The sequence below is a fragment of the Scyliorhinus torazame genome, chromosome 17, assembly GCF_047496885.1.
Source record: "Scyliorhinus torazame isolate Kashiwa2021f chromosome 17, sScyTor2.1, whole genome shotgun sequence".
Lineage (NCBI taxonomy): Eukaryota > Metazoa > Chordata > Chondrichthyes > Carcharhiniformes > Scyliorhinidae > Scyliorhinus > Scyliorhinus torazame.
In genome coordinates, this window is record NC_092723.1 from 1,147,175 (window position 1) to 1,164,422 (window position 17,248).

Consider the following 17,248-nt stretch of genomic DNA (forward strand, 5'->3'; position numbering starts at 1 on the left):
AGGATCCACCGATCTCCACCCGGAGGACCTGTCCCACGTGAGGTATTACTGCCTTACAGACTGACCCATCCCTCCCACTGACCACGTGTCCATTCTCCCGCAGGTCCTCCACTGACGGCACGGCCCATCCTGGGCGGCCCCCTCTCCTGACTCCAGGGAGAACACATCGGAGGATCGCTCCGAGGATGCCACGATAATAGTCGCAACACAGCTGTCACCCCACCCTCCCCCAGCGCAGATACAGACACCTCGGTGGGACATGTTAGTGGACAATCTGGTGAGCACCACACTGCTGCTGATGTGCATCAGGTGGAGGCAGAAACCCCCCCGGGCGAGGCAGCAGTCGGTGGGCTGCCGGATCCCAGGACCCAGCTGGGTCCTAGCCTGGTGCTGAGCCTCTGGAACGGGGTTACCCGGAGCTGATGGAGACGATAGGGAGCGGCCGGGACATTCAGGGGGAGGTGTCAGCGTCACTCCAGCAGGTCCATAGCCGCTTGGAGGAGCCCCAAAGGCTACGGGTGCAGGAGGTGTCGCCAACAATGCACTGATGCCAACATTGCGAGGGTGGCGACCGCAGTGGAGAACTGGTGCACAATGTCGCCACCATTAGTGAAGGTGTCCAAGGCATCGGAGTCAGTGACGTCCATTTCTGAGGATCTCGGCAGAATGTCCGCCTCACTGGGAGATGTGACCCAATTCCAGTTCGATCGTGATGAGGTTCTGCAGGACATGTCCCACTCTCCTCGCACCATGGGAGTTGACACGATGGTGCAGACCATGGGGAACCGCCAGAGCTGGCAGAGCCAGATGATGCAGAGGCAGCTGGGGCTCAAACCATCTGCCCTTCCATTCTGAGCTGAAACCCAGGGTCCTGTGGGCACCGACCGGGAGGAGGGGGCGCTGGGTGCCAACCCGGACTTGTCCCATGGAGTGGTGATGGTGGCCACCAGCTCCACAGAGTTCCACCCCTCTGATGAGGTCAGGGTGAGAGCCTGGAACACATTGCCAGGGGAGGCTGTGGAAGTAGATACATTAACGGAGTTCAAGAGGCATATTGACAAACACATGGATAGGACGGGTATAGAGGATACGGCACAGGGAAGTGCTGAGGGTTTTGGCCAAGGTTGGTGTCATGACCGGCACAGGCTTGGAGGGCCGAAGGGCCTGTTCCCGTGCTGTATTGTTCTTTGTCTCAGGGTCAGCGCATGGGACAGGGCGGCATGGCTATCCCTGCGCATCGGCAGGTCAGCCGCGGCCCTTCGGCCTCAGAGCCCCCAGAGGATGCCCAACAGGGGCATCAAAGGTCACATCCCTCAGCGGGGCGGACATTCTGCCGAGATCTTCAGTCATGACGGTCAACGACTCTGCGACGCCTTGGTCAGCAGCTGGCTGCCTCCACTTAGATGTGCATCCTGGGGACACGCCTAAACAAGCGGTAGAGCTGCAAGAAGCAAGCAAATCGAGGATCACTGAGGGCACCGGGGGAGGGGGTGAGAGGGGGTGGGGAAGGAGGTGAGGGTTGGGAGGGTGGCACCCCGGGAGAGTAGGGAGTTGTATTACACATTGAACACACTTGTGCACAACAATTATGATGCCTCTCTCACTTTCTTCTCCACTGCGGTCGCCACCCTGGCAGTGTTGGCCTCGGTGCCACGCATTGCCGGCACCATCTCCTGCGCCCGCAGCCTCTGGGACTCCTCTAATTGGCTGTGGACCCGCTGGAGTGACGCTGACATTGCCCTCTGAATCTCACTTTCTTTGGCAATGCGGACTGGCCTCCAAACCCTTGGGCCATCTCTCCAGGTAACCTCCCCTCCCCGTGGTGCTCACCCAGCCCCCGGCCATGGACATGTCCCCGGAGCTGTGACCCATCCCCTGGGTGTTCTGATGTTGGTGCTGCGTGTGTGATGTTGCGTCCCGCAGTGTCCAGGTATCACGGCCTGATTGGGATGCTGGGCAATGACTCAACATGCTAATGGCCCGCCCACCAACGGGAATCCACTTGGGTTGTGTGAAGTACTCACTTAACCACGATTGCCAATTCCCGATTTGCAATAGCCTTCAGCTTAAGTGGTGAAAATTGCTTTCTTGCCATGCTACAGCGAGATCCCGACTTCACCTATGGGAGCATGCCGGTTGCATCGCAAACTGTTTGGCGCCTGCCGCAGTTCTCGTTTTTGGTCTCTCCCGCTATTCACCAGCCTCGTTTTGCTTGAGCGAGAGCGTAATGAGGCCGGAGAATCGCACCCTCAATATTATTCACGAGGACACCTCTCTCTGAATTGCCAGTGTCATGGGGGTGTCCCTTTAAGACATGTTTTTGTCTTATCACATGGCTTCAGTGATGTCATTGTGTGGGTGGAGCTGGGCTGTGGCTTTGGGAGTTGGTTTTACTTTCGCTTTGAGTTTTGGAGCTGGTTTGTGAGTTTTTACTTTTGTTTTCACATTTTGGCTGCTGTAGACTCAGACAGAGAAGTGTCTTGGCCTGTCTCTCTATTTTCAATTTTAAAGAGTTATTACAAGGAAGAAACCCAATGATTATAGTTACTGACTATTTTGGTAAAAAGGGGTTTTTGGTTTATGGGACCTCGTTATTGAATTGGAACAGTTAAGGGGGAATTCATTAAGGGTTATACATAGATTACGGTAGCTGTGTGGGGTCTTTATATATGTAGTTGATAATAATCCTTACTGTGTGTGTTTATACAAATGTTAACTAAATTCTTAGAATAAAGCTTGTTTTTTTGATTAAAAGCACCTAAGAACTCTATTGAATAACACCTGAAGGACAGGAACTTCTGCTCATCCCAGCCAAAATCTAGAAACAGTTTTAGGTCAGGTGAACTCCATAATATACTTTGGAGTTTTCTAAACCCTGGCCCATAACACTAGACACTCCATTTCTTGCGGTAATAACAATGTCACCCCCACATTCAGTCTCTTAATTTCTTCTAGCATCTCCCCATTTGTTTAACAGCCCCCCCTCCCCCGAAATCCACCACCCACTGTTGAATGCTTGAATTTACTTCTTCCCCAGCCCCATGTCTATCTGCAGCTAAAGTCTTACACTGCCTTTGTGATCTCTTCCACAACACCCTATTCCCCAGTTCCTGAGCTCACTAATCTCCAATTCCTTGATCCTGAGTTATTCTTTCCCTCGCTTGGTTGAATTTGGCATCGACTTTCAAACCAGTAAACAACACCAATTCCTGATGTTACAGGTTGTAAAATCACATCACTCCTGCCACAGTGATGTGATACATACCTGAGTGATATTGACCTGTAATTTTACCAGCTGATCATGTACTCAAGACAAGAATAGACACTGACTAAAGATGGATGCCATGAGTCACCTGGCATCTGGTATTGCCAGTGACTATTTCTGGAAAGTTCCAGTATGGACTGCATTTTAAACATGCATCCTTTTCTGAAATTTCACAACTAAGAATGTCACAAACCCCTGTAAATGGATCTACTGAAATGCATTGTATTTACATTTCTATAAGGCTACCTCTCCAGCAGAGACAGGTGGTCTGTGGCCTTCCCCATATTTCTGTAACATCCCCCACCCGACAGTCCTCCAAGACATCTGCACTCCTCCAATTCCTGCATCCTTGACACCCTTAATTTTGCTCACTCCGCAGCCTCAACCTTGGAATTCCCCACCTAGATTTCTAAGCATTTCCTACTTCCCATCTCACTTTGAAGATGTTCCTTTTGTAAACAAATATTTGGCTCCATAGCTTGGTATCACAGTTTGTTTGATAATCTTGCTGTGAAGCACCTTGGGAGGTTTTGCTACATTGAAAGAGTGATTTAAATGTAATTAATTATTATTATGCTAATAAGATTCAATGAAATGTGGTGGGAGGAGGGTGATGCAGCAAGGTAGCACAGTGGTTAGCACTGTTGCTTCACAGCGCCAGGGTCCCAGGTTCGATTCCCAGCTTGGGTCACTGTCTGTGCGGAGTCTGCACGTTCTCCCCGTGTCTGCGTGAGTTTCCTCCGGGTGCTCCAGTTTCCTCTCACAAGTCCCGAAAGACGTGCTGTTGGGTAATTTGAACATTCTGAATTCTCCCTGTGAACCCGAACAGGCGCCAGAGTGTGGAGTCGAGGGGCTTTTCACAATAACTTCATTACAGTGTTAATGTAAGGCAACTTGTGACAATAAAGATTATTATTATTATGTGGAACATACATTGACATGGGCCAGGTGGGTGCATAAATCTATGTAAAACACTCCAGAGACTATTTTGGTTCAATCTCTGCAGCAAAAACATGCTTTACACACAGTATTGCCAGGATTTTATTCTTGTTTTACAGTAAATTCCTGAAACCCAGTGACAGCAAAGAGTAATTAAGGTGAGATTGCAATGCTTTCCAAAAGATTATTTGGCATTCACAATGGTGATGTGTTTGTGTTCAAAATAAGCAATTCAGCAATTGTTTAAGAATTATAAATCCTTGGTACAGCGAATCGCTTAACTGTTTCAAGCAGATCCACCATCTGCTCCAGAAGATGTTGGTTGTGTCTGAGGAGTTTCTGGCGATATTCAAGAGCTTTGGTCTGCATTTTAAGGATTTCTCCAGCTGTCGTAAGAATGGTGCTCAGATTATTCTTGCTGAAGACACATGCTGAATTCAGAAAAAAGAGTTTAGACGACAATGCCACTTAAACTGCAGGATTACAACATACGGCAAGTTTCAAACTAATTCAAGTTCACAATATTAAAATTTATATTTCAATTATATTCCTACCCATATATTCCTTGACCAGGAAGTATTATTCTCTGCTTGTAAATATCACCACCTTCTCAAGGCCAATGAGAGATGGACAATAAATATTGGCTCATGTCCTACAAATTAATACATTTTTTAAAAATCACTTATTTACAATTACCAATCGTACACTGTTTGAACAATTAAAATTTGAATATATTTGCAAATTAAATCATAAACAATAGGTGATTGTCAAAGGCAAATGTAACAAGGGTGGAGGGTTTCTTGAAATATGCTCTGGAGCTCGTCAAAGGAATCGGCAAGGCCCCAGATTATGCACTGGATGTCGGTGAAAATAATCGCCTCCACACGAGTGAGAAAAAGTCACACCGGTCCTGAGTTTGAACGCTGTTCTACACTGAGTCAGCTGACCAGCAGTTGGAGTCGTGCAGAGAGAGGGACCTGGGCAGAACTCCCACCCTCAATACTCTTAATAGAGGTGAACAAGGTGATGAGAGGCATGGATAGAGTAGATAGCCAGAGACTTTTCCCCAGGGTGGAAATGGCTGTCATGAGGGGACATAATTTTAAGGTGATTGGAGGAAGGTATTGGGGAGGTGTCAGAGGTAGGTTCTTTACACAGAGAGTGGTGGGTGTGTGGAATGCACGGCCAGCGGAGGTGGTGGAGTCAGAGTCATTAGGGACATTTAAGCGACTCTTAGACAGGCACATGGACAGCAGTAAATTGAAGGGGTGTAGGTTAGGTTGATCTTAGATTAGGATAAATGGCCGGCCACAACATCGTGGGCTGAAGGGCCTGTACTGTGCTGTACTGTTCTATGTTCTATGTTCTTTGATTTTCAGTGGAAATTTGGGCCAAAATTTTCAATTGGCAGTGAGGAGGGGAAGGGGCATTGGTGCGATTTGAAATCTCATTGCCAGAGGACGGCACATGGACCTCGCTACCTCTGGGACACAATGCAGTTTTCAAAGGGAGGATGGGAGGTGGCAGCGGGAACCCACTATCCTCTAATTAGCAGTCCATTTGCTCCTTGACCATTTATTATCATGGCCAAGGAGGGCCAGGAACAAATATTCAATCCGTATACTCAGGTATGCGTTAGTGCACAAGCTAACAGGTTCCAAAGTGGGAAGAAGTCAATATTTTTTTACATGTTGAACATTTTTTACACCGAGGGGCATCCAGCCCTGAATCCATGTCCCAATGAATCACGTGCTTTCCCTCCATTTGGTGCTTTGGTCACTTTGGTGCTCAGTAAGGCAGCTCGTCCACCAAAGCGCTGCCTCCTCATGGGCAGCATGGTAGCACAGTGGTTAGCACTGTTGCTTCACAGCGGCAGGGACCCAGGTTCAAATCTTGTCTCAGGTCACTGTCTGTGTGGAGTCTGCACGTTCTCCCCGTGTCTGCGTGGGTTTCCTCCGGGTGCTCCGGTTCCCTCCCACAAGTCCTGAAAGACGTGCTGTTAGGTGAATTGGACATTCTGAATTCTCCCTCAGTGTACCCGAACAGGCGCCGGAGTGTGGCGACGAGGGGATTTTCACAGTAACTTCACTGCAGTGTTATGCATCATATGCGCAGCGGTCAGAACAGGGTGCACCACGCCACCTGGGACACCCAAGTAGAAGACGCCAGCCAAAAAGGACCCAGGTCGCAGGGTGGGAATCACAGCAGGCCACCTCCACTCCTGATGTACCATTTGGGGATCCACCATCCCATGGACCAGACCCTCTGTTACTGCCAATCCAGGGCCCCCACCCTGTAGTACGGCAGGTAGGTATCACGGAAGGGGTTGCAGGGCGGGGGGTGTTTGAGGAGTGTGATGCGATGTCCGTGCACCTGTTCCCTGAGTTGGTGAACCTGGAAGTGATCACAGCGTCCCGACGGGGCACCTGTGCACCGAATTCTGTGAGATCTCGGGCAAGTCCCCACTCAGCACCAGGAAGGGCCCCATGGTGTAGAAATTCAGGGCAACTATCACCTTGACGGTCACCGGGAGCTGGTGTCCTTCCCCATTGCTCCGCGGTGCCGGGTGTGCCATCACCTGGCAGATGTGGCAAAGAACAAAGAAATGTACAGCACAGGAACAGGCCCTTCGGCCCTCCAAGCCCGTGCCGACCATGCTGCCCGACTAAACTACAATCCTCGACACTTCCTGGGTCCATATCCCTCTATTCCCATCCTATTCATATATTTGTCAAGATGCCCCTTAAATGTCACTATCGTCCCTGCTTACACTACCTCCTCCGGTAGCGGGTTCCAGGCACCCACTACCCTCTGTGTAAAACACTTGCCTCGTACATCTACTCTAAACCTTGCCCCTCTCACCTTAAACCTATACCCCCTAGTAATTGACCTCTCTACCCTGGGGAAAAGCCTCTGACTATCCATTCTGTCTATGCCCCTCATAATTTTGTAGACCTCTATCAGGTCGCCCCCAACCTCCGCCGTTCCAGTGAGAACAAACCGAGTTTATTCAACAGCTCCTCATAGCTAATGCCCTCCATACCAGGCAACATCCTAGTAAATCTCTTCTGCACCCTCTCTAAAGCCTCCACATCCTTCTGGTAGTGTGGCGACCAGAATTGAACACTATACTCCAAGTGTGGCCTAACTAAGGTTCTATACAGCTGCAACATGACTTGCCAATTCTTATACTCAATGCCCCGGCCAATGAAGGCAAGCATGCCGTATGCCTTCTTGACTACCCTCTCCACCTGTGTTGCCCCTTTCAGTGACCTGTGTGTGGTAATACCAGGTATTGCGGTACCTGAGAGGTGGATGACCATTGGCTAGACCCAGGAGTCTACCATTGGCTGATGTACATAGCTCCGCCCTGAGAGGTGGAGTATAAGAACCGATGCCATCCCAGCAGCCTTCACTTTCTGTATCGAAGCTGCTGGGGAAGAGTTCTAGCAGATTAAAGCCTATTAGTTATGACTCGCCTTGTCTCGAGAGTAATTGATTGCGCATCAATTTAATCTGCTACAACTTCAGTGAAAGGATGGATCTCCGTCTCAAACCGGAGTGCCTTCAGCTCAGCCCCCACGCGGACAACACTGCTGCTATCTTCAAACATTGGCTGGCGTGCTTTAAGGGCTACCTCGACACGGCCGCCGACACCCCCACGGAAAGACAAAAAATGCACCCTCTACGCTCGCGGGTCAGCCCTGGGATCTACCCTCTGATCGAGGAGGCGGAGAATTATGCTGCAGCGATTGAGCTGCTAGAAGGACACTATATCCCCCTGTGAACCAGGTCTACACTCGTCACATGCTGGCGACTAGGAGGCAAAGCCCCGAGGAAACGTTGGAAAACTGCTACCGGGCGCTGCTGGTGCTGGGCCGAAACTGTGGCTCCCGCCAGTTTCGGGGAACGAGCACACGGAACTTTTGATCAGGGATGCTTTTGTGGCAGGTATGACCTCCCCCGATATCTGCCGAAGGCTCCTAGAAAAGGACACTCTTGGACTGACTGAGGCACGGGCCCTGGCGGGGTCCATGGACGTTGCGTATAAAAACACGCTGTCCTTTGCTCCCAATCGCGCGGCGGCCACCTGGGCTGCGTGGCACCCCTCTGCGGCAGCCCCTCAGACCTTCCCCCTGACCCCGCAAGCCTGCACGGCGAGACGACCCGCTACCACCGCCGGACACCGCTGTTTCTTCTGCGGGCAGGCGAATCATCTCCGCCCGCGCTGCCTGGCCCGCACCGCCAACTGCAAAGGGTGCGGCAAGAAGGGCCACTATGTCGGGGTCTGCCAGGCCCGCGCCATGGCCGCGGTCTCCAGCGACTATCGGCAGCCCCCCTTTCAGGCTCCGGCCGTCCAGTGCCCACCGCCACCCCCCCTATCCTCAGGCCGCGTGCGATCTGCGCCCGCGGCCATTTTGCCCCCCGGCCACCACGCTGGACGGGTGGGCGCCGCCATTTTGTCCCTCGCCACCGCCATCTTCTTTGTCCCCGGACTCCATGTGCGACCCATGGCTCACGCCATCTTGGATGGAGCCTCAGGCCCCCGGCTCGGTCGACTACACGCTGCCCGACCAGAACTCGAACTCTCCATTACTGCAGCTGGCCTTGGTGATTCTGGACCAGAGTCAGCCCCTGACGCTTGCGAAAGCTACAACGACGATCTCCATCAACGGCCACGTGACGTCGTGCTTGATCGACTCCGGGAGCACGGAGAGCTTTGTTCACCCCGACACGGTAAGGCGCTGTTCTCTTGTCACCCATCCCGTAAACCAGAGGATCTCCCTGGCCTAAAGGGTTCTGCCTCGCGAACCTCACTGTCCAAGGCAGGGAATTCCACAATTTCCGCCTGTACGTCCTGCCGCACCTCTGCGCAGCCACCCTCCTTGGACTGGATTTCCAGTGCCATCTGCAAAGCCTGACCTTTAAATTTGGCAGCCCTATACCCCCACTTACTGTCTGCGGCCTCGCGATCCTTAAGGTCGACCCGCCCTCCCTGTTTGCGAACCTCTCCCCGGATTGCAAACCCGTCGCCACCAGGAGCAGACGCTACAGTGCCCAGGACCGGATCTTCATCAGGTCAGAGGTCCAAAGGCTGCTGAGGGAAGGGGTCATCGAAGTGAGCAACAGCCCCTGGAGAGCTCAAGTAGTGGTGGTAAAGACCGGGGAGAAACACAGGATGGTCATCGACTACAGCCAGACCATCAACAGGTTTACGCAGCTGGACGCGAACCCTCTCCCCCGTATAGCCGACCTGGTGAACAGGATCGCGCAATACAAGGTTTTCTCCATGGTGGATCTCAATTCTGCCTACCACCAGCTACCCCTCCGTAATGGTGATCGCCAGTACACTGCCTTCGAAGCAGATGGCCGGCTCTATCACTTTTTAAGGGTTCCCTTCGGTGTCACGAACGGGGTCTCGGTCTTCCAACGAGAGATGGACCGAATGGTTGACCGGTACGGCTTCCGTGCAACGTTCCCGTATCTTGATAACGTCACCATCTGCGGCCATGACCAGCAGGACCACGACACCAACCTCCGAAAATTTCTCCAGACCGCGTACCTCCTGAATCTGACCTACAATAAGGAGAAATGCGTGTTTAGCACCGACCGGCTACCCATTCTAGGCTACGTGGTGCGAAGTGGAGTCATAGGCCCCGACCCCGAACGCATGCGCCCCCTCATGGAGTTCCCCCTCCCTCACTGCTCCAAGGCCCTGAAACGCTGCCTCGGCTTCTTTAGCTATTATGCACAATGGGTCCCTAATTACGCAGACAAAGCTCGACCCCGAATCCAATCCACAACCTTCCCCCTGTCGACGGAGGCCCGCCAGGCCTTCTGCCGCATCAAAGCAGACATTGCTAAAGCCACGATGAGCGCCATCGACGGGTCCCTCCCCTTCCAGGTCGAGAGCGATGCGTCCGACGTAGCTCTGGCGGCCACCCTAAGTCAAGCAGGCAGGCCCGTGGCTTTCTTCTCCCGTACCCTCCATGCTTCTGAAATCCGCCACTCCTCGGTCAAAAAGGAGGCCCAGGCCATAGTAGAAGCTGTGCGACATTGGAGGCATTACCTGGCCGGCAGGAGATTCACTCTCCTCACGGACCAACGGTCGGTTGCCTTCATGTTCGATAATGCGCAGCGGGGCAAGATTAAGAATAACAAGATCTTGCGGTGGAGGATCGAACTCTCCACCTACAATTGCGAGATCTTGTACCGTCCGGGGAAGCTGAAAGAGACTCCTGATGCCCTGTCCCGCGGCACTTGTGCCACCGCACAAGTGGACCGCCTCCGATCCCTCCACAAGGACCTCTACCACCCGGGGTTCACTCGTCTCTGGCATTTTATTGAGACCCGCAACCTGCCCTACTCCATCGAGGAGGTCAGGACTGTCACCAGGGACTGCCAAATCTGCGCGGAGTGCAAACCGCACTTCTACTGCCCAGAGAGGGCGCACCTGATAAAGGTTTCCCATCCCTTTGAACGCCTCAGCATGGACTTCAAAGGCCCCCTCCCCTCCACCGACCGCAACACGTACTTCCTGAACGTGATTGACGAGTACTCCCGGTTCCCATTCGCCATCCCCTGCCCAGACATGACCGCCACCACCGTCATCAAGGCCCTCCAGGGTATTATTAAATTGTTCGGTTTTCCCGCGTACAGACACAGTGATAGGGGGTCCTCCTTCATGAGCGATGAGCTGCGTCAATTCCTGCTTAGCAAGGGCATCGCCTCCAGCAGGACGACCAGTTACAACCCCCGGGGAAATGGGCAGGTTGAGAGGGAGAACGGCACGGTCTGGAAGACTGTCCTGCTGGCCCTGTGGTCCAGGAATTTCACAGTCTCCCGCTGGCCGGAAGTCCTCTCGGATGCCCTTCACTCAATCCGGTCGCTGCTCTGTACTACCACAAACCAGACACCTCATGAACGTCTCTTTGTTTTCCCCAGGAAGTCCTCCTCCGGGACCTCGCTCCCAACCTGGCTAGCGACACCCGGACCCATCCTGCTTCGGAAACATGCGAGGGCGCACAAGTCGGACCCGTTGGTCGAGAGGGTCCACCTGCTGCACGCCAACCCCCAGTAAGCCTCTGTAGCATTCCCGGACGGCCGCCAAGACATGGTCTCCCTTCGGGACCTGGCGCCCGCAGGAGCCCCACGTGCACCCGCACCAGTACCCCCACCCCCACCCTCCCCGCAACACCTGACCGGAGGGTCAGTACTCCCGCCGCCCCTGCCTCGGCCCTAACAAGCACTGACGCCCCCTACAGGCGCCCCCCCCGTCCTGCCCACTCTTTGCCCCAACAGCGCCACCAAGGGATGACGAAGCTGCCTGGGAGGATGACACCGCGTTCCCGGAATCGCAACCGCTGGGACCCCCATCAGGATCACAACCGAAGCCCAGACGCTCCAGACGGACGACCAGGTCACCCGATCGACTGATTGCTGCACCATGAACACTTTGCTATTACCCTCGACATCACGGCACCTCAATACCTGGTCCTACCATGCGAAAGGCGACATTAACGCTGGCCATCACCCCGCCGGGCTTTATTAACAGGGGGTGAATGTGGTAATACCAGGTATTGCGGTACCTGAGAGGTGGATGACCATTGCCTGGACCCAGGAGTCTACCATTGGCTGATGTACATAGCTCCGCCCTGAGAGGCGGAGTATAAGAACCGATGCCATCCCAGCAACCTTCACTTTCTGTATCGAAGCTGCTGGGGAAGAGTTCTAGCAGATTAAAGCCTATTAGTTATGACTCACCTTGTCTTGAGAGTAATTGATTGCACATCACTGTGGACCTGTACACCTAGATCTCTTTGACTTTCAATACTCTTGAGGGTTCTACCATTCATTGTATATTCCCTACCTGCATTAGACCTTCCAAAATGCATTACCTCACATTTGTCCGGATTAAACTCCATCTGCCATCTCTCTGCCCAAGTCTCCAAACGATCTAAATCCTGCTGTATCCTCTGACAGTCCTCATCGCTATCCACAATTCCACTAACCTTTGTGTCACCCACAAACTTACTGATCAGACCAGTTACATTTTCCTCCAAATTTTTTAATGTATACTTCGATCAGCAAAGGTCCCAGCACTGAATCCTGCGGAAAACCACTGGTCACAGCCCTCCAATCAGAAAAGCACCCTTCCATTGCTACTCTCTGCCACCTATGACCAAGCCAGTTCTGTATCCATCTTGCCAGCTCACCTCTGATCCCGTGTGACTTCACCTTCTGTACCAGTCTGCCATGAAGGAACTTGTCAAAGGCCTTACTGAAGTCCATATAGACAACATCCACTGCCCTACGTGCATCAATTATCCTTGTGACCTCCTTGAAAAACTTTGTCAAGTTAGTGAGACACGACTTTCCCTTCACAAAACCGTGCTGCCTCTCACTAATACGTCTATTTGCTTCCAAAAGGAAGTAGATCCTGACTCATAAGAACATAAGAACTAGGAGCAGGAGTAGGCCATCTGGCCCCTCGAGCCTGCTCCACCATTCAATGAGATCATGGCTGATCTTTTGTGAACTCAGCTCCACTTTCCGGCCCGAACACCATAACCCTTAATCCCTTTATTCTTCAAAAAACTATCTATCTTTATCTTAAGAACATTTAATGAAGGAGCCTCTACTGCTTCACTGGGCAAGGAATTCCATAGATTCACAACCCTTTGGGTGAAGAATTCTCTCCAGTAATTTCCCTACCACTGAAGTAAAGCTCACTGGCCTGTAGTTCCCTGGATTATCCTTGCTACCCTTCTTAAACAGAGGAACAACATTGGCTATTCTCCAGTCCTCCGGGACATCACCTGAAGACAGTGAGGATCTAAAGATTTCTGTAAAGGCCTCAGCAATTTCCTCTCTAGCCTCCTTCAGTATTCTGGGGTAGATCCCATCAGGCCCTGGGGACTTATCTACCTTAATATTTTTTGAGACATCCAACACCTCGTCTTTTTGGATCTCAATGTGACCCAGGCTATCTACACACCCTTCTCCAGACTCAACATCTACCAATTTCTTCTCTTTGGTGAATACTGATGCAAAGTATTCATTTAGTACCTCGCCCATTTCCTCTGGCTCCACACATAGATTCCCTTGCCTATCCTTCAGTGGGCCAACCCTTTCCCTGGCTACCCTCTTGCTTTTTATGTACGTGTAAAAAGCCTTGGGATTTTCCTTAACCCTATTTGCCAATGACTTTCCGTGACCCCTTCTAGCCCTCCTGACTCCTTGCTTAAGTTCCTTCGTACTTTCCTTATATTCCACACAGGCTTTGTCTGTTCCCAGCCTTTTAGCCCTGACAAATGCCTCCTTTTTCTTTATCTCTCGTTCTGCAAGGTTCCCGAAATTTGCCGTATTTATCCTTCTTCCTCACAGGAACATGCCGGTCCTGAATTCCTTTCAACTGATATTTGAAAGCCTCCCACATGTCAGAAGTTGATTTACCCCCAAACATCCGCCCCCAATCTAGGTTCTTCAGTTCCCGCCTAATATTGTTCTAATTAGCCTTCCCCCAATTTAGCACATTCACCCTAGGACCACTCTTATCCTTGTCCACCAGCACAATGCCACACAGTATCTCTGCTCAGCCGGAATCTTCGACGGTATGCCCGTCTGGCAGGTCCTTGAATGGCGGGCGCTGCTGGTACACACGAGGCCTCATGTAGCGCCTCCTTGGCACCTCCACCTCCTCGGCCTGTTGGGCAGCCGGCTCTCAATCCTGGTCGACTGCCTCCTGTTCCTCTGGGTTATGCTCCTCCTCGAGCAACGCCCGCTCGTACAGCCGCAGGGCATCCCCCAGGGCTGTGGCGATCAACAGGAAGACCACCATTGCTGGTTGTATTCCAATATCCATTGCAATCCCATGACCAAACAGGTCCACCGAGCTACATAGTGGTCCCGGATGGCACTGCAGACTATGCCTTCGCATGTTTCCCATCCCCACACCCCTGGCCCCATTGGTTCTTGACACGTGGGGGTCTCGGGCGCTGGCACACATCCCTTCTGCCATGGGTATCGCCGGCTGGCACTGGACTTGCCAGTGGCATTCTGTGTGGCCCCTGTCCAGCTTCCCCGCTGTAGGGGCTACTGTGGCCGTTGGCCTTGGGTGGTCCCTGTGATGCCCCGCCGGTGGGTGGTGGCCAGTTGACGGTGGGTGGGGAGCGGGGATGGGGGTTGTGTTCAGGGGTGGTGGGGTGGACGGTTGGGGGGCACCCATATAGCTGGTGGCACTCTGCAGAACCATGGGCAAAAGTGGGTGGTCAGTGGGGTGAGCAGCAAGATGGCTGCCTTGCGGGCCAAGGCAATGGTGGTCCATGCCTGGACACCGCTGCATTTACTGGGGCCATCTCACCTTGAGGGGCTAGACCCGCGCCGGACTGATTTCCGCCCCGCCGGCTGGTGCGGAAATGACTTTGCCGTGCGGTGCATGTGTGGGAGTGTCAGCGGCCGCTCACGGCATCCCCGCGCATGCGCAGTGGAGGGTGTCTCTTCCGCTTCCGCCATAGTGGAGACCGTGGCGAAGGCGGAAGGAAAAGAGTGCCCCCACGGCACAGGCCCACCCGCGGATCGGTGGGCCCCAATCGCGGGCCAGGCCACCGTGGGACCACCCTCCGGGGCCAGATCGCCCCGCACCCCCCAGGACCCCGGAGCCCACCCGCGCCGCCTTGTCCCGCTGTTCAAAAGGTGGTTCAATCCACGCTGGCTGGCGTGGGTTGACAGCGGCAGGACTTCGGCCCATCGCGGACCGGAGAATCGCCGGGGGATTTCTGCTGACCGGCACGGAGCGATTCCCGCCCCCGCCGAATCTCCGGTGGCGGAGAATTCGGGACACGGCGGGGGCGGGATTCACACCGGCCCCCGGTGATTCTCCGACCAGGTGGGGGGTCGGAGAATCGCGCCCCTGATCTTTTTTTTTAATTTTAGTGTGCCCAATTCATTTTTTCCAATGAAGGGGCAATTTAGCGTGCCCAATCCACCTACCCTGCACATCTTTGGGTTGTGGGGGCGAAACCCCCGCAAACACGGGGAGAATGTGCAAACTCCACATGGACAGTGACCCAGAGCCGGGATCGAACCTGGGACCTCGGCGCCGTGAGGCAGCAGTGCTAACCCACTGCGCCACCCGTGCTGCCCCCGTAAGCTAATCTTAATCACTTTTACGGAAGCATCCTGACTGAGTAATTGTTTGCTGTCATTTTAAGACATGTATTATTTTTAACTCTAATATTATTGCAAAGTACATTCCAATAACAAAGCCTTTCATTTGGATTTAAAATGCTTCCTGCATGGAAATAGATTGACAAATTCCTCAGCAAACTTACGTTGGTTCAGTGAACAGAGCAGAGGTACAGTGCAACCTGTACAAAAACAAAATGTGATATTAAAGGGACGTTAGCATTTCAATTTATTCATTAAAAAATAGATTTTATTTTTACTTCAACTGAAAAAACATACAAATCATAGAATTTACAGTGCTGAAGGAGGCCATTCGGCCCATCGGGTTTGCACCGGTTCTTGGAAATAGCACCCTATCTAAGCCCATGCATCCACCCTATCCCCATAACCCAGTAACCCCACCCAACACTAAGAGCAATTTTGGACACTAAGGGGCAATTTATCATGGCCAATCCATCTCACCTGCACATCTTTGGACTGTGGGAGGAAACCGGAGCACCCGGAGGAAACCCACGCACACACGGGGAGAACGTGCAGACTCCGCACAGACAGTGACCCAAGCCGGGAATCGAACCTGGGACCCTGGAGCTGTGAAGCAATTGTGCTATCCACAATGCTACCGTGCTGCCCATTCTGTATTATATATACTTAATTTTAAGTTGTTAGCAACTTTACCTCTTTGGTCTTTGTTCTAACATTGAAGTGACTCAGTCCAAACCCAACACCTACAGAGAGAAGGACAGGGCCTCTCAAACTGTCATTGATCAGGATTTGATTTAATGAGGAGTTTGTAAGCAAATCCCGAGATGACGTGATCAAGGCACGATTCATAAGGATAAGGCAGCATACATCCCCACATCTGAACAAATGAGCAACCATGAAACATCCATTGATCTTCGCAAGAGAAGACAAACAAATTTAATGAGAGGGCTGGTCCCACAAATAATTGAGACTTTAGAGAGCCAGTCAGAGGTCTATGGGAAAGGATCTATAGATCAGCATCACACTCGGGAAACCAATTGGAAATTAATCATGCCCGCCTAGACCAATCACAGATCGATCACACACCCCTTAAGCCAACTGAGAATTAGTGTTGCCTCATTCAGGCCTATCAGAAAACAGTAACATCATTGATCATGATGCGGGCTGTGACTTAGAAAGGGTTCATGAATAAAAGCTTTCAGTGAGCAAAACACACCAAGTTTGAAAGTGAAGTTTGCTGTGCACAGGGAAGCAGGCGACTCGCCGAGGTTATGGGGAGGGGACGGAAGCAGAATGTCACCTCGCATCCTAAACCAAACCACAAAGCAAGAGGCGTGATACATATTCCAATTCGCTGCCCTACTTTGGTAAATATTAATTCATATCTTAAGTTTCCTGAATTACTTCACCGGCTGGCTCCTGTTTCCTTTTTTGGTTAAAGTCTTAAATGAATGTGGTGGTATGTATTAGGGGTAATACGGTACACCACGTGTCGACAGGCTATTGGTGGAGGGATGCCAGGTCCTGATAGGATCTGCCACCTACTGGACTCCACCCAGAAATGCTGGTATAAGAACCCAGTTTACCCTCCATTTCCCTCAGCAGCTGCATTCTGTAACCACGCTGCTGGGGATAAAGTTCTGCTTAATAAAGCCTTCAATTGACATTACCTCAACCTGCCTCGCGTCATATTGACGGTGCTACAATGAACAAAATTGAATTTGAGTTCAAATAATACCCAGAACTCACAATGGTGGACAGGCTTTAGGGGATCAGGAGGTGAGTTACTCTCCGCAGGATTCCTAGCCTCTGACCTGCCCTGGTAGCCACAGTATTAATGTGGCTGGGTCCAGTTCAGTTTCTGATCAAGGGTAA

General features: G+C 52.1%; 1 protein-coding gene across 1 annotated transcript in view; it reads right to left on the reverse strand.

Moving 5' to 3' along the window:
* Positions 1-4,293: 4,293 nt before the first annotated feature.
* The window catches only part of LOC140394546 (uncharacterized), a 71,152-nt gene continuing 58,197 nt past the window's right edge, over positions 4,294-17,248 (reverse strand). The window contains exons 6-7 of the mRNA XM_072481904.1: positions 15,538-15,573; positions 4,294-4,635 (exon numbers count right to left, since the gene is read on the reverse strand). Coding sequence (XP_072338005.1) covers positions 4,448-4,635; positions 15,538-15,573 — 224 coding nt within the window. The 3' untranslated portion in view covers positions 4,294-4,447. The remainder of the gene's footprint in view (positions 4,636-15,537; positions 15,574-17,248) is intronic.